The 21,793-nt window shown below is 39.3% G+C and overlaps 1 protein-coding gene across 2 annotated transcripts in view; it reads left to right on the plus strand.

Annotated features, from left to right (window-relative positions):
* The window catches only part of afap1l2 (actin filament associated protein 1-like 2), a 202,893-nt gene that overhangs the window by 87,031 nt on the left and 94,069 nt on the right, over nucleotides 1-21,793 (plus strand). For both annotated transcript variants that reach the window (XM_052027737.1, XM_052027738.1), the window contains one exon: nucleotides 18,471-18,599. In XM_052027737.1, coding sequence (XP_051883697.1) covers nucleotides 18,471-18,599 — 129 coding nt within the window. The remainder of the gene's footprint in view (nucleotides 1-18,470; nucleotides 18,600-21,793) is intronic.

A 21,793-nucleotide genomic window follows, 5' to 3' on the forward strand; every position in this document is an offset into this window, starting at 1 on the left:
AAAATGTATCAGGTTACTAATCTTTGTATTGAATTGCAGCTGCCATGGCTCTTCCCTCTCTACCATCCTGCTTATGTCCTCTTGTATTCTGTAGATCACCTCCTTAATATCTACTACACTTCTGTCCCTTTCAGGTCATTACAAACACTTTTAGATGTGTTATCATTATTGTAATGTAGGAAATGGAAACACATAGGCTTGCCTTGAAAACTGCAGCATCTATTGCTGTAAATTCATCATGTAAGCATAGTTACATGCTGGCCTTTTGACCTGATAAGGTGCTTCAGTTTTATGGAGACACAAGAGACTGCAGATGCTGGAATCTGAAGCAACAAACAATCTGCTGGAGGAACTCGGCGGGTTGAGCAGCATCTTTGGGGGCAAAGGAATTGTTGATGATTGATGCAGGTTTCAACCTGAAAGGTCAACAATTCCTTTCCCCCTACAGATGCAGCTCGGCCTGCTGAGTTCCTTCAGTAGATTGTTCGTTGCTTCAGTTTTATTTTCTTTTATGTGGCTCCCTTACTGAAATCATAGTTGTACTTATCGAAACTGGATCTTCAGGGACTGGATACAGACCATACCTCTATTTCTCCCTACTGCTCTAACTAGCATTATTAAACTTCCATGAACTTTAGAGTTGGTAATCTCCAAGGAATTTGGGCACTAAAATACATATTAGGAAAGGGTGTTTCTCATAACACAAGAGGAACCGTTTTTGATTCAGTTGACATCAGCTCTTGAAAAAAATAAGGCAACTTTATCAACCAGGGTTATATAACATTTATCCAAATGTTGTCTTAGATTGAACTAATCTTAATTCAGTGTTTTGTTGTTGATTTCAATGCTCAATTCCACTATGAAATAAAAGCTATGACGTTGAACATACTCTCTCTATTAAGTCTGTGTATGCTTAAATTGCTGAAAAATTCTGGCTGATCCCTAAATATTTTATATATGCCTCTAGAGAATTTGAGTCACTACTCTCAGTTATGGAATCTTTGGCTGAGGAATTCTCTTAGTTGAGATGCGAGTATAAGCATTATACTTGCCCATTAGAAAATGATATGTATGTCTGTCATTTTTGATAATTTACAAAAAGATTTTTTAATCCATGCCAATGAGTTTTTTCATGTGAAAGTTATTCAGAAACAATTCATAAGATGTGTGGAGGGAAGGTGAATGGTGGGAGAGTGATGGGGAAGTGAAGCATTAATTTGCTTTATACCACTGTGTAGACAATAATGGGTAGGTGGGTGATAACAACTCAGAATTAGGCCTTTTCTGCATTGTGTCTTAGAGGTAATACACAAATCATAGTACTTTGTGATTTGGCTTGAAACACCAGAGCCTCAATGAGAGAAGGGTGTATTTTCTTTAAAAAAAAATGAACCTATTTATAGCAAGTAAAATCATCAACAATCATACTCACATAGAGCTGTACAATAATTGCTCATCTTAGCATTGGCTTCAAATCAAACACAGTTTTCTTTACACACAGCCAAGTATGAGCCATGTTGATTGGCTTACTACCTGCTGTCTATTGGGAGTTGCTTTCGTGAGCCGCACTCATTCATTGCCTGCTGCCATTCAGCATACTATGAAGGTCTTTCTATACCTTGCATTTAACATTGGTGAGATTGGTTAAGATTTGCACAATATATTGACAAGTTCTAGTGCACAATTCACAAAGACTAGTGTGAAAATAGTGCAAGCAGTTAGGAAAGCTAACAGAATGTTATAGTTTATTGCTGGGGAATTGAATACAAAAGCAGGAAGAATTATGCTCCAATTGTATAAAACATTGGAAAGAACACATCTGGAGTACTGTGTAGAGCCTCCTTATTTAAGGAAGGATTGAAGTGCATTGGAAGCAGTTCAGAGGAAGCTTACTAGACTAATATCTGGAATGCCAGATTGTCTTCTGAAGGAAGGTTAGACAGGCTAGGAGTGTATCCACTGGAATTTAGGGGACTTTTCAGGGTAGATGTGTCCACTTGTGGCAGAGTCTAAAACTAGGAGTCACTGTTTAAAAATAAGGCATCTCCCATTTTAGACTGACAAGGCAATTTTTTTTCTCTCAGAAGGTCATGAGTCTTCGGAGCTCTCTTCCTTATAGGACGGTGGAGCTAGAAAGTGGAGACATCATAGCTAGAATATTTTTAAGGCAGAATAGATAGGCTCTGAATAAGCAAGGGTGAATTGTTAATGAGGGTAGATGGGAACCCAGAGATGCAATTAGAGTCATGTCAGCCACTATCCACTATCTTATAATACGAGCATGCTCAAGGATTTGAATAGCCCACTTCTGATTCGTATGTTCGTAAATACTAAGAGTATTTTAAAAACCAGGCGGCAAGTTTTTTTCTAATGAAGCATTAACTAAAACATTAGCGATTGGTTAATAAATGAGATCTATTTAATACCATTTAAGTACAGCCAGGGTTAAAGATGTGTGTGTTAGATGTCAATTACTATCTTACAAAGGAAGCTACTTATTTTTGGCAACTTGTAACTTGTGCATGAGAAAACTTGTAAGTTGCACGAAGAAATGGGATCACCTAACAGTCCAGTCAAAACATGAAAATATTCCAATAACAAGACAAAATCAAAACACATGGGACAACCAACATGTACAAACGAAGCAATAAGAATTCCACGTACATGCAGTTAGAAATCCCCAGGTAAAAGCGAGACTGATGTAAACATCGAATACATTTTTGTCATGGATAGGTTTAACAAGGCTTGCTTAACCCAAGAAGTTAAATGAGTAATTGCAAAAATGTCAAAGTGATCTTTTTGACCTGATTGTGCCTGACAGTGAAGGAAGAAGAATGCTTATTTAAACATATAACATCGTATGTTGATGTTTTTATTTGTTGACGATTCCTTTGTTGGGAAGCAAATATTTGGTTGTTGTGAACTTGAAATTTTGATGAATGCAAGCCAGTTGACACATTCCAGACATAAAACTCATTTTATTGTGGAAAGAACAGCTGTCCATTGTGAAAAATGATCAGCCAGCATTGGTAGACTTTCACTAATGTAAACATCATTCCATTATTAACACGCACATTATGATTAAAAATTTCAAGTATGTACACTTCATAAATTTTGATTATTGCATCTTTTCCTCAAATGTTTATGGATTAAAAGGGCTTGCTTCAAACAAACACTGTGCAATGAATACCCTTCTTACAAATTGCTCTAAAATGAATTGTTAAAATAAGCAACTTGTCTAAAGGCCTTTTACATATCAACTTATGTCCACCGCAATTGATGTTCTCTGTGCTAACAAATCAAAATGGTAAAAGGTATAACTAATCTGCATTACATACTTTTAAAATCATAGTTATACATATTGTGACAACTTTTTAAGCTAAGGCAGCAGACTTGAGAGAAAAATTTTCTGAATAGGATGTTCATTGTTTGAGCTTGTTATCTTTATTGTATTTGTAATTTGATTTTATTTTATATATTTAGATATAGAACATAGAACATGGAACAGTACAACACAGGAACAGACCCGCCGGCCCACAATGTCTGCGCCAAACATGATGCCAAATTAAACTAAATCTCTTCTGCCTGCATATGATCCATATCCCTCCAGTCCCTGCATATTCATGTGTCCACCTAAAAGCCTCTTAAATGCCGCTGTCGTATCTGCTTCCACCGCCACCCCTGGCAGCCTGTTCAGGCACCTACCTCTCTGTGTAAAAAAATTTGCCCCACACATCCCCTTTAACCTTTCCCCCCTCACCTTAAATGCGTGCCCTCCAGTATTTGATATTTTGCCTTGGGAAAAAGATTCTGACTGTCTCGGAGTCCTGATGCAAGGTTTCGATCCAAAACGTCGACGATTCCTTTGCTCCCACAGATGCTGCTCGAGCCGCTGAGTTCCTCCGCCAGATTGTTTGTTGCTCCAGATTCCAGCATCTGCAGTCTCTTGTGTCTCCTTCTGACTGTCTACCATATCAATGTCTCTCATAATTTTATAAACTTCTATCAGGTCTCCACTCAGCCTCTGACACTCCAGAGAAAACAACCCAGGCTTGTCCAACCTCTGATTATAGCTCATACCCCTGAATCCAGGCAGCATCCTGATAAACCTCTTTTGTACCCTCTCCAAAGCTTCCACATCCTTCCTGTTATGGGGCAACCAGAAACTTTTATAGAATATAGAGAAACTTAAAATGATGTTTTTTCTATATATTGGATGGCACATGGTACATGCGGTTAACACCTCTGCCTCATTGCCCAGTTATTCAAGTGCTGTCTATGTTGAGTTTGTCCGCTCTCCCTGTGATCATGTGAATTTCCATTGGGTGCTCTGGTTTCCTCTTGTGTTCCAAAAATGGGCTGGTCGGTTAATTGGCTACTGTCAATTAGTCCTTTTTGTAGGTAAGTGGAGAAAGAATCATAGGGGAATTGATGGGCATGTGTGAGAAAGACTAAACTGCAGGGTCACAGGGAAATTGTGGGGGAAATATGATTGCCCTGGTGGGACCTGGCACAGACCCAATGGGTCAAATGGTCTCCTTTTTCTGTTGTCATAAATAAGATCATGTGTACCCTACTCTGGGTAAGTTCTCAGCCCATGACGTGCAGACCAGCTTGTGAACTGGGCCTGTACATTGTTCTGTTTTTATCTCATCTTCTGCGGGGCAAGTTCTCCAGTTTCATTTAAGGAGATACAGATTAGAGCAGCACTTTTCACACCACTTTCTGGGTTGGTATAGGAGCAACGCAAATAAAGCTTGCTTCCCATGCATGTGGTATGTAACAAAAAGGAGGAAGCAACCTTCTGTCTAAAATATAAACGACTGAGGCTCAGTTTATTTAGCCAGAAGGGTGAGTGAGTATTTGCAAATAAACAGCACTGAAGAAAAATGAGGATTGATTGTGCTTCTAGAGGAAGGAAAAGATCCTGAACAAAAACACAATGATTAACTGAGAGCTTCTTTAATGTAACTTTGCTCCTTCAATATTCTCCTCTTACTACTCATCCCCTGAAGGTGATGACTTGTTATGTTCTATTAGGCCACAGACACTTGCAGCTGTCTAGTAATTTGTTGAAATGGTAGCTAATGAACTCAGGCGTGAGGGCTGGCAAGTTAATCCATTGTTGGCACAGCTGACCCAGTCCTCATCCGACATGGAGACAAGCACTTTCCCAGCAGGGCTTACAAAATAGCAATCAAAAGCATTCCTCTCCCTAGTTTACAGAGATCAATTGTGGTGTTTTCACTTTGAACCTGAGCTTGGGTAGATTAGATATTGAATCTGGCACCTCACTGTCAGTGTCACATCACAAAGTGCAGTTACACACTGTGTTATTAAGACAGTTGGTGATTATCAGAAATACAGTGGAATCTCTATTGACCTGATTCAAGATCAGAAGTGTTGTTATAACTTTTATAAATGTATATCTTCGCAATATATGTGCAAGGTTAGATTTATTGTCCAGTCTTAGTTTCCAAAGATAGTGTTTGTTTTCTGGGCAACTTTAAGAAACCATTAAGAATCAACCACATTGTGTGGGACTGGGGTCAACACTATTTCTTGTATCAGGCATTATGTACTGTAATTTCCACTGTCACAATCTCTCCCTTAATATTTTGCAGAAAGCAAATACTCGCAAGGAAAAACACTCAGCAATTATTTGAATGAATATTTGTATCTTTCAGTAAAATTATAGCAAGGGGTTGTAATTTATCCTCCTGTTTGTTTGCACTAAATGCATGATATAGTAATGTATAGTTGTAACTTCAATTGATATAAAGGAAATCAAATTCCAGAAGTGGAATTTAAAATACACAACACAACGCCACATTACATGTTTAGCAAGTACAACAGGATAAATTTTGATCCTAATCTATCAGTGCACTCTACTATGCTCAATTCTGACTGACTGCGCAACAGGACTGCGTCCTACTTAGTATTTAATCACTTTATCCATTGAATCATCAATGCAATTCATTGTATGTGAAGCAAATTAATAGGTTTTATTTTTATATAAATGCATATCCTTTTCTGCTTTTTCTTAATATAATCTTTAATCTCATTCTTTGCCAGATTTTTATCTATTTATCCTTAAAAAGCTTTGATTTGTTTCCTGAATTCTAAACCTTTGACTTCCCCTGGATTTGTCAACCCAGTGAATAGGGAAAATCCAGCTCTTGCCTGGTAGAATGAATGGAAACTCTCCCAGTTTGGCCATCTGTGAAACAGCACAAGTGAAAAGTTTGCATCTTCCACCAGTTTCAGCCTCCAATGAAACATCCATGAAATCCATTTTCTTACAAAGTACTGTCTTAAATTGGTTTAACATTCTTAAGATGCTGAAGCCAACTCCGTCTTGACCATAGATAGCTCCAATCTACTGCAAACAAAATGGAGACACAAGACACTGCAGATGCTGGAGTCTGGAGCAGCAAACAATCTGCTGAAGGAACTCAGTGGGTCGGGCAGCGTCTGTGGGGGGGGGGGGGAAGCAATTGTAGAACTGATGCAGGGTTTCCTCCCACAGATGCTCCTTGACCTGCTGAGTTCCTCCAGCAGATTATTTGTTACTGCAAACAAAAGCTGAGAACGGCACCTGATGTGATGCCAGTACTGTGGTGCCAAGACTGATTCCTCTTATGGTCATTCATCATCTAGATCATTAAATCACAAAGTTTAGACATAAGCCAGCAACTTTTGATTATGTTATTCATCTTCAGTCTCTTGTGCGTATTATTTCAAGGCCTTAGCATACCTAGTTCATAAGTCCGCCATAAGCATCATTGAGGGCAGCACAGTGGCATAGCTAGTAGAGTTGCTCCTTTGTGGTTCCAATGACCCAGGTCCAATCCTGACTTCCAGTATTGGCTGTGTGCAGCTTGCACGCTTTTCCACTGACTGCGTGGGTTTCCTCCGGGTACTCCGGTTTCCTCCCACATCCCAAAGAGATGCGGGTTGATAGGGCAAATAAAAGCAATAAACACAATTAGCTGCATGGCAGATGCCTTGATATAATACAGCTATTGTCAATCTAGGAAGTCATTTAGAGATTGGATAAAATTGCATATTAGTGAAATTAGCTTCAGCGATGTAATCATCTTCACTGTTTGTGGAAAATGTCAGAGTGTTCAGGGTCTTGAGAGGGCAAGTGAACAAAAGACGTGCTTTAGTAGTAGGAGAAAGAGAGCGTAAGTGCAACCATTGCCAGATCTGAGTAGGCTGCATCGATGGTTCCATCAACACTGCATCTATTTACCAGACAGCCGTCCACACCCAGGAAATTTGAACTTTTCCTCAACTGCACTGAAAACTACAAACAACATTTTAATGTTATTCCCTCTGGAAAACACTCCTTTCATTTGTATTTTTATTAAATTGCACGGCACAGGGTACCGTCAAAGTCGCAAAGATCTTTAAAATGGTTTGAATTTCAGGGATGTAAAGGTATAATTTTTAAAGGCTAATTTTATTAGTCAATATAATGGAATCAATGTAATTTTCATCATTAAACTCCACAATAGGTTCATTGTTCGGTGTCTTTTATGTAGATGTTATTTGGCTGGGAATAAAAGCCCCTTTGCCTTGCTAGTTATTGCTATTTTGCATGATAGACTTGGCATGATGTTCACCAATATGATGAAACAATTAGCCCCGGAGATGCTCAATGACTTTCTCATGTATAGAGGGGATTTAATTTATCTCTTTAAAAGTTTAATTGTATTCCTCTCATCCATTGTTGACTGTAACTGCTGTGTGGACATCAAAAGTTGACAAGCAAACTTACACCTGTGCATTGATTGAGTCTGTCAGTAACCAACCTCTCCAATTCTGCTTGTCAATTATTGGCCACAAGTGAAGTATCTTTAAGATAATCATTTTGTTTCAGAAATATGTGGTGCCTTTTTGAAGTATCTCTCCCGTGGTTATTAAATGAAGAGGCAATCATCTGTTTAAAACATGCATTGTCCATGCAGTAGGAAGCTGCTAGAGCAATGGACAAATTAATCATATGCAAATGAGCTTTGAATGACAAATGGATAGCAACCAGCTCTGAATATGTGGGGAGTTTCTCATCTTCTATTCCCACAGTGTTCTCTGTTTTGAGGATCCAAATTCATTCACCAATCAAAGAAGGGCTGTTAGTTTTAGTCTTCTATACAATGTTGCTGTGGAACAAGGTCTTTCTAGGAACTTGGCACCATGCAGTTTAGATATCAACCTTTCAGTGGTGGGAATCAAACAAAAACTGCAGATGCTGGAAATCTGATATAAAACACAAACCGCTGGGAACATTCAGCATGTCAGGCAGCATCTGTGGAAAGAGAAACCAAAAACATTTCAGGTCGAGGACCATTGATCAGGCAAAGGGTCCTGACCTGAACCATTGACTGTTCCTTTCTCTTTGAGGCTTCCTGACCTTTCATTGATAGGGCCTGGGTTGACATCTGGCATAAACTGGAGCTTTGAAAGTAAGCTCTATCAGCTAGCTGCATGAATACTTTCTGAAATCATTCCAGGGAGCTTCATCCCACTTCCCACTGGGTTACTGCACAAAATTTATCTCTTTAAATTTTGCATCTAAATTGCACTGCTATCCAGGCCCAAGGGCAGTTCCCAAAGAAATGGAATAAGTGCCACATCGGTGTGATCAGAGTTCTGTTCTGTGGTTGTCATCGTTACATGTTGTTGTGAATCCCTGCGAGCTCATCTGGTTGGTTTGATGCTGAGGTCTGACATAGAGTATCGTTTTCTGAACTAATGTTGAATGATAAAATGAAAGTGGAGACACAAGAGAATGTAGATGCTGGAATCCAAAGCAATAAGCAAGCTGCTGGAGGAAATCAGCAGGTCAGGCAGCATCTGTGGAGGGAAATGGACAGTCAACGTTTTGGGTCAAGACCCTTCATCTAGTCCAAACTGTCTGTTTCCCTCCACGGATGCTGCCTGACCTGCTGAATTCTTCCAGCAGCTCATTTATTTATTGCAGTGTCAGTTCAAGAGATGCTAAGAATACTCTTTCATGACAAACTCTATTCCATTAGTTTTTCTTAACCCACACAGGCTGTAATGGTTGATGATGAACAAGGAGAGGAGTCGTTTGGTGTTAAGATACAAGGAAGATAATAGTGTTTTACTTTGACCACTTCATGAAGAATGCTATTCACAGGAAAGGCATATGTACATAATCCTTTCCTTCCAGTATAAAAGACTTTGAATGGTATAGGGATACCATGGAACCAAGTGAGCAAACAAATCAAAAATCCTAATTAATCAATGTTTTGATGTTCAAGCTGGTATATTAGTCTGGAGGGAAGGGTAATTTTCACCAAGGTGGAAAACAGGCACCTGCTATCTATACCATGTTACTTTCTATATTTTCCTTAAAGAGATTACAGTTGATAGAGGTTCCACAACCTGCGTTCATTTGCACCCAAAAGGGAAAGTTTCCAAACCCCTGGCCATCCTATCTCTCACTTGAAGATGCAATCACCTATTTCCTCGCAAAAGAAACAGTTAAATGTAAAGTGAAATCATTCATTGTTGGCAAAGCATCAACCACGCTTGGTTGCATGTCAGGTATTCTGGCAGGGAGGTCTGCAGACCAACAGGGTTTTCCATCTCTTCATTTTAATGGCCAGAAATTCCTCACAGACCTCCACATCCAAACTCCTGACATGCACTGCTGGCACAAGAAACATTGTAGCTGGATAGCAAACCATTGGTTTTTGGCACAAAGGATAGAGGTAGAAGGAAAGCTTCATGTAATATTACCTGTGCCAGGTCTTCAGAATTGCTTTGACTGGCTCAACTTAATTTCCAAGAAGTTCAGTCCAAACCTGGAGCACCAAATTAAAAACAAATGTTACTTCACTCAGAACAGACATTTGAATTTATTGGTTAAAAGCTAACCAGTGCAGTTATTTGTTAATTCCATGACATAAAATGTCATTAACTAGCAACCAGTGAGGAGTCATAGAGTATGACAATAAAAGTAACTTTATAAGCTCTCTGCAGTGTGAATTGTCTTTTGTCCAAAGTTTAGTGCCTATGTATAGGACTCTCTGGCATCAAGTCATTCAAACACAGTTACAGATTTCTGTGTGATTGCTGGAATCCGCTTGTCATTGGCATGTTGTTATATTCTGTATTCCTTCACTCTCAGTTACAGCAGCAATCCAAGTTTTTCTCAAGCTTGTAAAGGTTTCCAGTAAAGTTACTTGCCCTTTAACTGACCTGTTATTTTGTACTGCTTTAATTTTGCACCGTTAAGAAACTTAATCTTCAGTGAACACCAAGGATAAGGGTTAAGATCAGGAGGATTTAAAACCTTGATGTAGAATTTGGAATTTCTGGTGCTAAGGCCCCCCCCCCCCCCCCCCCCCCAAGGCTTTGATCCCTGCCCACCAATAAACTTGAGTAGAGACTAGAGGTGTACATCACACATGTTAGACGGTTAATGAATTGGACACAGATGTCCTCAATTATGGCAGCCAAGGAACTGAAATGCAAAATGCTGAAGAATCTTGAAAAATAGACACAGGTCACTATATCACAATGAAGCCTCTGTGCAAAGTGGGTCTCAAAATAAGGAGCAAATATTCTGACAACTTAGTCGAAAGATTGTTTTCAGCATGATCTGTATTGCTTAATTTTAACCTTCATTGAAGCCAAACACAGCAATCCACAGACACAGTAACTGGATTTACAATTGTAGAAAATAAAGCACTTTCATTGGCTGGTCTGGCACTTTTTTGATGAGCTCATTGCATACGTGGAGAGTTAATTCTTAAAAATGTCTGCACTGCCTCTTTAGTTTGGTGTTGAAAGCTAATGTTTAGTCATATTATCAAAGATTGCAGTCACTAAGACTGAGTTGGAAAGTACTGAAATAAAAAGAACTCTTGCCTTTCTTATGCATCCTTCCTTGTGGAAGGCCCTATCTTATTTTGTATCTGGTTGCTTGTGTTTCTTCCAATCACATTGCAGGTTCCCATGTGTCCTTCTGACTCACCGGGGCCCCAATTCCTGTTCTGCCTTCCGACTCACCAGACCCCAGTTCCTATTCTCCCATTCAACTCCCCAGGGCTCCAGTTCCTGTGCTCTTTTTCAACTGACCTGGTTCCCTTTAAGCTTACCTGGCTTCACTTGGAAATTTATTATAATACTGTGTAACATCTTAAAATATGTGAACCAAAAATCTGTCATGGTATTAATATTTGAATAACATCTAGTAATCCAGAAAATTTGCTAATCCAGCATTACCAAAATCCCAAATGTGCTGGATTATTGGAATTTTATTGTATAAAAGAAAGCACTGCCAGTCTTGATTTATCTCATAATTCTGATATTACTTAGCAACTGTTATGAGTTTGAATCACAGAAGAAAAGCAGAACAATGTATTTCGAGGTTTCTAACCAGGGTGCCATCGCCTCATTATAGAAAGGATGTGGAAGCTTTAGAGAGGGTGCAGAGGAGATTTACCAGGATGTTGCCTGGGTTGGAGAACATGTTTTATGAAGATAGGTTGAGCGAGCTGGGGCTTTTCTCTTTGGAGAGAAGGAGGATGAAAGGTGACTTGATAGAGGCGTACAAGATGATAAGAGGCATAGATCAAGTGGACAGTCAGAGACTTTTTCCTGGGGCGACAATGGCTAACACGAGGGGACATTATTTTAAAGTGATTGGAGGAAGGTATAAGGGGTATGTCAGGGGTAAGTTTTTTACACAGAGTGTGGTGGGTGCGTGGAACACACTGCCAGCAGAGGTTGTGGGGGCAGATACATTAGGGACATTTAAGAGACTCTTAGATAGACACATGAATGATAGAAAAATAGGGGGCTATGTGGGAGGGAAGGGTTAGATAGATCTTAGAGCAGGATAAAATATTGGCACAACATTGTGGGCCGAAGGGCCTGTACTGTGCTGTAGTGTTCTATGTATGTCTATGTAATGATTTTGAAATCATCTGGGCCTGTTTATTCTAAAATTACTAATATTGTGGTTGTTCTCTGGAAATGATAGATTACTGCAACTAAGTTGTTATTTAAGGCCTCATATTAGAAGGAAAAGTCAGGGAAAGTGTCTTTGTCTGCCAATATTACCCCACAACTGACACAACTTCTACATCTCCGTACACATGCACACAAGTATTGAAGTCGAGGAAATCAAAAGAAATACTAATGCTGGAATCACTCAACTGGTCAGGCAGCATCTGTGGAAAGAGAAACAGAATTAATGTTTCAGGTCAGGAAACTTTATTCAGAACTGGAAAAGTGAGAAAAGAAGTTTCTTTTGAGAGAAGGTGGGGAAGGGACGGATATGACAAAGAACAGAAGATCATAACATTGGAAATTAAGACCTAGGTGCAGGAACCGGCCATCACGTCCTTCAAGCCTACTCTGCCATTCTTTCATGATCATGACTAATCTTCTCTCTCAGCACCAGTTTCCAGCATGAACCTACTACCCCTTGATTCCCTTAATGTCCAGAACTCCATCAAACTCTGTTTTGAATGAGCATGAGGCCTGAGTCCACAGCTGTTGGGAGATATATCTGAGAGGCTAAGGTTGGGTTGTCTTGATGCTATGCTGTTTACAAAGCCATCTGGTTGATTGATTAATGAGGGCATTTTAGACAGGGGAAACAAACAAAATGATTATGTAAAAAGCTGGTCAGAGTTGTTGCAGAGGACTGAAAACAAAAGAGGAATGCTAGAAATGCCCAGCGGATCAGGCATTGTCTGTGGAGAGAGAATAACTGGGTAATGTTACAATTGGATAACCTTACAGCAAAACTGGCCAGATCTGATATAAACAAAGGAAGTGAGTTATCTGAAATTGTTGAGTTCAATAGCAAGTCTGGAAGGCTGCAAACATGCCCAGGTTGAATATGAGGTGCCTTTGCTCAAGCTTACGATGGACCTTGCTTGTTGAAACAGTACAGCAGGCAACAAACAGATGGTTCAGAGTAGGAGTGTGATGGAGAATTAACATGACCGGCAATAGGAAACTTGAAGTTGCTGACAGCAGTTTTCCGCTGGGCAGCTGACAGCATTCCACTGCTGGAGTTCAGAGTGGGAGCGGGAAGTTGCAGAGGTTTGCCATTGCATACAGTGTAGAATTTTCCCAAAGAAAAGTTTTGACTTCTAGAGAGTGTGGGGGAGAGATGGATAGGACAGAGGGAATATCTCTGATAGAGCAAGACAAGGAATACACTTTCTGCAGAATGAGTCCACCCATAGGGATTTGAATGGAAGAGGATGGTTGAAAGGGACTTTAATAAGTATTCATTAGTTTAGATTTTTTTAAAGTATTTTAGTGAACCTTAACATGTTTGAATAGTTCAAATTACTTGGTTTTTAATTTTAATAGTTTTTTCAGTGTTTTTGATTGTTTCTGGAATTTTCGGGGATACTTGGTCTTTGGCATTTTCAGCCCAGTGAGGGAGTGGGTGTGGCGTAACTGCCTGCAGGTATTTTTTGAGGATTTTTTTTTGCTTTGGCTTCCTCCCCAACTCCCCAACCCCCCAACCCCTCCCCCTCCCTTTCTCTACCCCCTCACCCAACTTCATGATGATTCTTTTATGTCCTGAGGCCTCTGCACAGAGGATTGGCCCAGCTTTTCTCCCCATCTCCTGCTGGAAGGACCACATCAATTGTTTCATTTTTTTCTGACTTGAATGCAGGTAGCTCATCAGTGAGAGCAACCGCTGCCCCACTGAATTTGTGATGAATGATCAGGGAAGCTTCAATCAACTTCAAAAATTATCTTCAAGTGCAATAAATCTTTTTTTAAGACAAACTTCTACTTGCAATAACAGGCATTTGGAAAAGATTACAGCCCCTTCACCAGTTTCTGTGGACGTCACACGACTTTACAGTATTACAATAGAAAGAGAGCACAAAAGATTAAATGTTCTTTTACAAGCCAGTTTTACTTTTTTTTAAAAGAGGTTTTATTTTCTACATCCACACTCAAGGATTTAAATGTTTCTGAATATCTAGTCAGAGCGTTGTCTTGGTGAAGCAGCCAGCATAATCAAAGACCCCACCCACCCGGGTCATTCTCTCTTCTCTCCTCTTCCCTCGGGTAGAAGATACAGGTGCCTGAAGGCACGTACCACCAGACTTAAGGACAGCTTCTACCCCACTGTGATAAGACTGTTGAATAGTTCCCTTATACAATGAGATGGACTATGACCTCACGATCTACCTTGTTGTGACCTTGCACCTTATTGCACTGCACTTTCTCTGTAGCTGTGAGACTTTACTCTGTACTGTAGATGTTTTGACCTGTACTACATCAATGCACTCTGTACTAACTCAGTGTAACTGCACTGTGTAATGAATTGACCTGTACGATTGGTATGCAAGACAAGTTTTTCACTGTACCTCGGTACAAGTGACAATAATAAACCAATACCAATACCAATACAGAAAGTTAACATCTCCTGGGGAAGGGTGAGAGCTACAACAGTGCACATGGTCTAAAGCACACTGACAAGTTATTGGAGTATTAACAAAGCCTGAAATGCAAGATGATGCGCATTTCATCCATTCATCTGTTTGTGTATTAAATTTAGACAGGTAATAGTTATAATATTCTTCCTTTGGATATAAAACTTCTAGGAATGAAGAACTGCCTTTAAATTTGCATTGAACCTCCTTTGATAACTCAGCATTCTGATGTGGCATTGAGGCATTCAGACTTGAATTTAAAATCTATTTTATGAGCACCTTCATTTCAGGAAGGATGTTGAAGAAGTTCCCTAGGTTGCAAGAGAAAAATAATCAATTAAACTATTGATCTTGTTCACTGTCCAGTGATACCTGTGAAGGTTCAACCCAATGAAAACAGAATAGTTGAGAACCCTTACATCATAACTTGCTAATTCTTTCCCTCCACTACCTGAACACCACATCCCTGAATGGGATTGCTCCTACAATCTTCACCAGCCCTACATTCCAACCTGTATTATTGGCTACTGTAATACTGCCTTACTGTGCTCTCTGCCACTCCAGCATCAGTAGTGATGACTCCAGCCAATATGCTTCAGTGCTCTGAAATTCTCCTCCAAATCCTTTTGCATTTCTACTCTTTTCCTCCTTTAAAAAGAAAACTTTTGTGGGATTTCTCTTCAACCATGCCTTTGATTAACAAGCATCTTTCTGGCTGCACTGAATTGATGCTACTGATGTTACCATTACTTACTTTAGTTTTTAAGTTGAGATCAAACCCATTCAAATGGCGTTAGTGTGTCTTCCCTCCCAAGGACCCACCACTAGGTTCAATGTGATGAAGCAGATGGCCAGGTACACCTGCATCTGTCCTCCAGCTCATCTTAGACTTCCACACCCCACTGCACATGCACAAAGGTCTGAGATATACTGGTCAAAAGCAGCTGACGGATGGTGAGATAAGCATTGGCTTGAAATGTTACAGGTTTTGTGGGAAACAAAAAAGTTTCCGAAAAAAACTTCCTGAAAAGTTTCCCACAAGTTTATCAGTATTAGGACAAACAAGGGCTATTTGCATTTGTGTAATTTAAGATTAAGATTTCTTTATTAGTCACATGTACATCGAAAAACACAGTGAAATGTATCTTTGTGTAGAGTGTTCTGGGGGCAGCCTGCAAGTGTCGCCACGCTTCCGGCGCCAACATAGCATGCCCACAACTTCCTAACCTGTATGTCTTTGGAATGTGGGAGGAAACCGGAGCACCCGGAGGAAACCCACGCAGACACGGGGAGAAGGTACAAACTCCTGACAGACAGCGGCCGGAATTGAACCCGGGTCGCTGGCGCTGTAATAGCATTATGCTAACCGCTACACTACCGTGCTTGCCCACTAATTGACTGCTATCTGTCCAACTAATGTGATTTCTGGCACACTGTAATGGCAAAACCAGAATCTTTCCCATGTGCACTTTGCAAGGGGTTCATTCAACATCATTATTTCGGGTTTCCCTTGTCATTTCAGAACTGGTTATTATTGCAAGAAATAGTGAGGATATATTAATAAGCCCTTGTTCTATTTGGGACATTCCACTCTTTCTTGTTCCATTTCAATATTGATCCTGCAAATAAGGAAAATATAACTAGTCTACTGTTCTATATTCATTACACTAAGATATATGCAGATGGTCATATAAATGTATTTCCTAATCATTAGTTTAACCCACGTAGTTACTGATTGAATACAAGTTTCTTATATCAATCCTAAAGCTTTTTGAAAATGGCAAGATTTTGAAGTTGACAGAAGGAACTGAATTTGTGCCAGCTGTGACTGTAATGATGTATTTAATGTCCACACAAAAGCATGATATATCTCCCTTAAGGTGCTAGTGACATCATCGGGAGTGTTCTTTATCTGGCAGAAGTTGGCTTAGAATATCATGATGAAAATACTTGCAGCTGATTTATAATTTTTTTGGTGGAGAACCACACAGATAATGAGCTTTGCATCCCATGATAAAATTCATCACAAATTAATAAGTCCATTACTCATTGCTTTGCATGATATTTGTCCATTGAACATGGGAATAACAATATTGGTTGAAGAGGTCAAATGCACAATGGTTATCATAACTCAACAGAAGGATTGGGAATACTATGAAAAGCTAAAAAAAATAATATTGACTAAAGACATTTGAACATGATTTAAATGTTCAGAATAAAAGCAGTTTATTCAAATAGCATTTCTTTCCAATTAACTGTAACTACAGCCAGCAAGCACATCTGGAGAAGTCCAGATGCTGTTTCATAAACATGGCTGGTCGCTACAGAGCTCTTATAGCTCCCTATAATTTTCCATAGTGAGGGCTGAAAACCAAGTGTAAATACATTGGGAGCATCATAAAGAAACATTTGGTTTGAGACAAAAAAATATGGTTAGGAAGTGTTCCAAGTAGCATTAAAGCAAAGCTCCACACTATGTGTTGATAGCCATTTTCTTCCTTTAAAGAAAGGGGTGGCCTCGTAACATTTCAAGCCAATGCTTATCTCACCATCTGTCAGCTGCTTTTGTCCAGTATATCTCAGACCTTTGTGCATGTGCAGTGGGGTGTGAAAGTCGAAAATTAGCTGGAGGACAGACGCAGATGTATCTGACCATCTGCTTCATCACATTGAACCTAGTGGTGGGTCCTTGGGAGGGGAGACACACTAACGCCATTTGAATGGGTTTGCTGACCCTGTGGAAAAAGGTAGATGCAGGTTGGTGCTTGAGTTGTTTTGCTTTGTTTTACTTTCAATGATTTTTAATACTTAATGGTTTTAATTAACTCTTTAAAAATGTAAAACATTTAAAATCTAGTTGAATAGATTTTAAAAAGCCTGGAGAGCATTCAAATGCTTTTGATAATGGTGAACTGTCATAAGCCATCAGGATGGTCTAGAGGCAGGGCTCTGGTACACTGGGTGACATCTAGTCACTGATGAAGCCTTGTTATGGTTTTCTGCCCAATGCAGGGAGAGCATGGAGATGGGTAGGTAGAATGTCCCCATGTAATTAGGAATTGTGGATGCAGTTTCCACGGTCAGTTGTGAAGTGATGGCAATCACCACTGACATTTTAAATTATGTTTGGGAAGCAGAATCAATATATGCATTTTTAGGGCCACAATCATGGCTCATTACACCATTAAAAACTTCCTTAAACCTTATGTAACAAAGCCTTACTTCTTCAAGGTATTTCACAATAAGACTATTTTGAAAGCACTTTATGTTTTAGTGAGTTGAGGTGATTTCCTTGATGGCAGTGGCCAAGGCTGCAAACCAGCACAGTTTATGGAGGGCTAAATCATTGGCAGCAACTTTGGAATTCCCTCATTAAACTATTCATGCCCGGAAATCCCATACCAACTTTATGGTGCAATGATGGAAGATGTTAATAGTTTTGTTGTATTTGCAATCACAGTTTTTCACCTTGGCGGCACAGTACATGTCAGGATTCCTTTCAATTCATAAGTACAATAATTTGAGTTATGAGAACAAATGCAGCCTCCACTTTATGTGCAAGATGCTCCCACAAACACAGAAGAACTGAATGTTGAGTTAGTCAGTAATCATTGGGGAGGTGAGTTGACTGCAGATTTCTGTCTTTTTTTCTGAACACTCTTAGCACAATCCTGAAGTACAGGGTTGAAGACACATTTTAGAATATGAACCAACATTCTTCCAGTTTAGTCAGACCAGTGCACAGGGCAACATGCATAAATCTGTCTGAACAGTCCTTTTATAAAATTAAAGGTTATCGTACATTCTGCAGCACAATAGACAACTTGTTGAATGTAACGCAGGCATGTTGTTTGTCGCAGATGCTCTGATGTTTCAGTGAAATGACTGTTTCAATAGAACACATTTTCTGAGGGACTCTTAATCAGTACAAATGCTGTGGAACATCGGCTATTTAGAGTTTTTTCCTTGAAATAGTTTGATATCATTTTGACTTTTTTTCCTTTTTTCCAGCACTGGATCAGCTCCTCACAGAACTCGAGACCTTTTTAAAATTGCTGGATAATGAAAACCTCAGCCTCACAGCCTTAGCAAAAAAATGTGTCTTATCAGAGCTCCTTCACAACATCGTCAGTTCTTCAGGTTAGTATTAAATTTCACTTTTGTTAGAATTTCATTTTTATCGTAAGTTATAACCGTATTTAAGAGTACCTCAATCTACAGCTGTGTAACAAAAATCAGAAGGTTGAGGTATTATCAAAGGACATAACAAACAGGAGCAGGAGTAGCCCAAACGACTCCTCAAAACTATTCTGCTCTTCAGTAAGCTCCTGATTGATCCCTATTTTCCTTCCAGACTCACATATTCCTTGGCATACAGTGTTGGTTGAATGTCGTAGGGATGGCAACATAAGATGCTATGATTGGACTCACTGTCCGAGGGCTAGGAATAAGGACATCAACCAGCACTTCTATTATCATCTTCCTCGAATCACAGCAATAGGGAGGAGGCCATTCCGCCTATGATGCCAGTTCCAACATTCAGTTGTATCATGGCTAATCTGTATCTTCACTCCATTGGTGCACTTTAGTATAATACTCATGTCTAATAAAAATTCAAAATTTCCTATTGGAAATTGCACAGATATTGGCAGAGGTTTGAGAGCATGCTGTGATTATGTGCATCCTGACTCCACATGGAAGAGAGTAAGGATAAGATACAGGAAGGAAGTAATGCCTTTGTCATTAAGTGGAGAACATTACAAATAAAAATTAATTCTTCAGCCTGGAAATTAGTAATCCCTCCCTTTGCAATGGATGTCAAGAATCCTATCAATATAATTGCAGGATTTTATACATGCTGTATATTAATGTGATAACATAGCACCAAATTGGCTTTTTTTTAATCAACCTCAAAAAGATATTGATTATATTTAATATAGTTCCATGTATGTTAGATGACTATTTGTTAATGGGATAGAAAATGCTGCAAATTCCAAGTAAGTTAGCCAACATTTGAATATTTTGAGGATCTGAGAAAGCAGTCTACAATGTTAGTTGAAGGTCACTTAATTTTTAAATCAGCCACTGTTTTTCATGGATTCAGATGAAGACTGAATTCCAGCGCTGTATTGATATTGTTGAAAATATGCATCTCATAATCATGATCCTCCCAAAACAAAAACAGAAATTGCCAGAAATATTCAGCAGGGCAGGGAGCATCTGTGGAGAGTGAAACAGGGTCAATGTTTCAAGTTGAAGATCTTTCATGACAAAATTTCCAGCATTTGCAGTTTTTTGCTTCAGGATTATCCCGGCTGTTTTTACTGTCATAATTAGACTTAATGACAATGATTCACAAAGTCCAAAGATTCAGGAATTTTCCATGCTTCCAAATTTTCAACTAGATATTAAGCATGCATGTAATTGGTGTGGTTCTCTGAATTGATACAGTTCTGTACATCAGCTCCTTTGGAAACAAGCAAAAGATTGCTTTCTATTCTGCTAATCGGGCATATCTAAATTACCAGTAAAGGTCAGAAGAGTGGAAGGGAGAACCGGAAAATCCCTTCCAAAGAAAATATTGTTACACAAGAAAGATATCTAATTGGGAATAAATCTAATTTTATATATTTTCATCTGCCTGGCAGTGATTTTGCTTTATTCTGAAAGAAGTTACTTTCATCTATTAGCTACCTATCATATCAGCACATTTTCAAACATGTAGCTACAGTAAATGGCAGGACCCTCGGAAGCACTGATGTACAGAGGGATCTTGGGGTGTAAGTCTATAGCTTCCTGAAAGTGGTAACACATATAGATAAGGTGGTAAACAAGGCATACAGCATACTTCATCAGTCTGGGCTTTGAGTATAAGAGTTGGGAAGTCAAGTTGCAGCTGCATAAAACTTTAGTTAGGTCACATGTAGTCTCTGCATTACAGGAAAGGTGTGGAGGCTTGGAGAGGGTGCAAAAGGGGTTAAGCAGGATGTTGCCTGGATTAGAGAATGCACGCAATCCCCGGGTTACACAAGGGTTTGGTGTCTGAGAACTGTCCTTTAGCCAATTTCTCTGTAAGTCAAAAACGTCCCTTTTCTATATTGTATTGCTCCACTATAATTGCTATAATTCTCTCATTTCATCAAATATTCACAACCCATAAATAAATTAGTGGAATATATACTATGTCCAGTCACACCATGAAAAATTTTATTATTATTATCATTACTATCTTGAAAAACACTTTAAAATTATATGGGAGAATTTGCATAAAGTTAAGTCAGGTCATCCGTATCCTGGGGAGCGCCTGTATTAGATATAAGGAGAGGTTGGACAAACTTGGATTGCTTTTTCTGGAGCGTCGGAGGCTGAGGTGCGACCTGTTAGAAGTATATAAAATTATGGAAGAGTAGATGCTCAGAGTCTTTTTCCCAGGGTGGAAATGTCTAATACTAGAGGGTGTAGATTTAAGGGTGAGTGGGAGAAAGTTTAAAGGCGAATTGCGAGGCAAGTTTTTTTTAACACAGAGTGTGGTGGGTGTCTAGAATGCGTTGTCAAGGAAGATGGTGGAAGCAGATATGACAGTAACCTTTAAGAGACATTTAGTCAGGCACATGAACAGGCAGGGAATGAAGGGATGTAGACCATGTGCAAGCAGATGGGACTAGTTTAAATTGGTATCATTTTCGACACAGGCATCATGGGTCAAACGGCCTGTTCCTGTGCTGTACTGTTGTTCTTTGTACTTCCCTACTCCTTGCCACTGAATCCCAGGTTATTGAAAAGCCATTATTCCTACTGGGAAAACATCCTAACCATGTCTATCCTTTAATGTCCAATGTTGCTGCCATGTGATTTTTCCTATTTCCCATCAAACTAAGGCATCAATTCCAATCAAATGCACATCACATGTGAATAGTGACCTGACATTTCATTATAACTTATCATCACAGACAATTATTGATACCCTTTTCAAGAATTTCCTGTACATATTTCAGGTTTACAGTACCTGTAGATTTTTGCTTCTCCACCTGCTGATTAATGCCACCACTCTCTGCGTGTTTTTGCTATCCCTTACCTCGGCACTGATGGGGAGGAAACACATTGAATGCCTGCTCTACGATTTGAAAATATTTCAAATTTACCTACTGGGATTGTGCAAATTCAGCTTTGATAATACATGAAGTCATACTAAATTAACAACGGGAAAAGATTTTAAAAATAAATAAGTTGCATCTCTGATATAATTGCATCATGAGACAATGGAATGGGAAAGAGATCCAAAATTGAACAGAATATAAGGTATGTCAATAAAACCCTACTGAAGGAAACTAGGA

The sequence above is a fragment of the Pristis pectinata genome, chromosome 12, assembly GCF_009764475.1.
Source record: "Pristis pectinata isolate sPriPec2 chromosome 12, sPriPec2.1.pri, whole genome shotgun sequence".
Lineage (NCBI taxonomy): Eukaryota > Metazoa > Chordata > Chondrichthyes > Rhinopristiformes > Pristidae > Pristis > Pristis pectinata.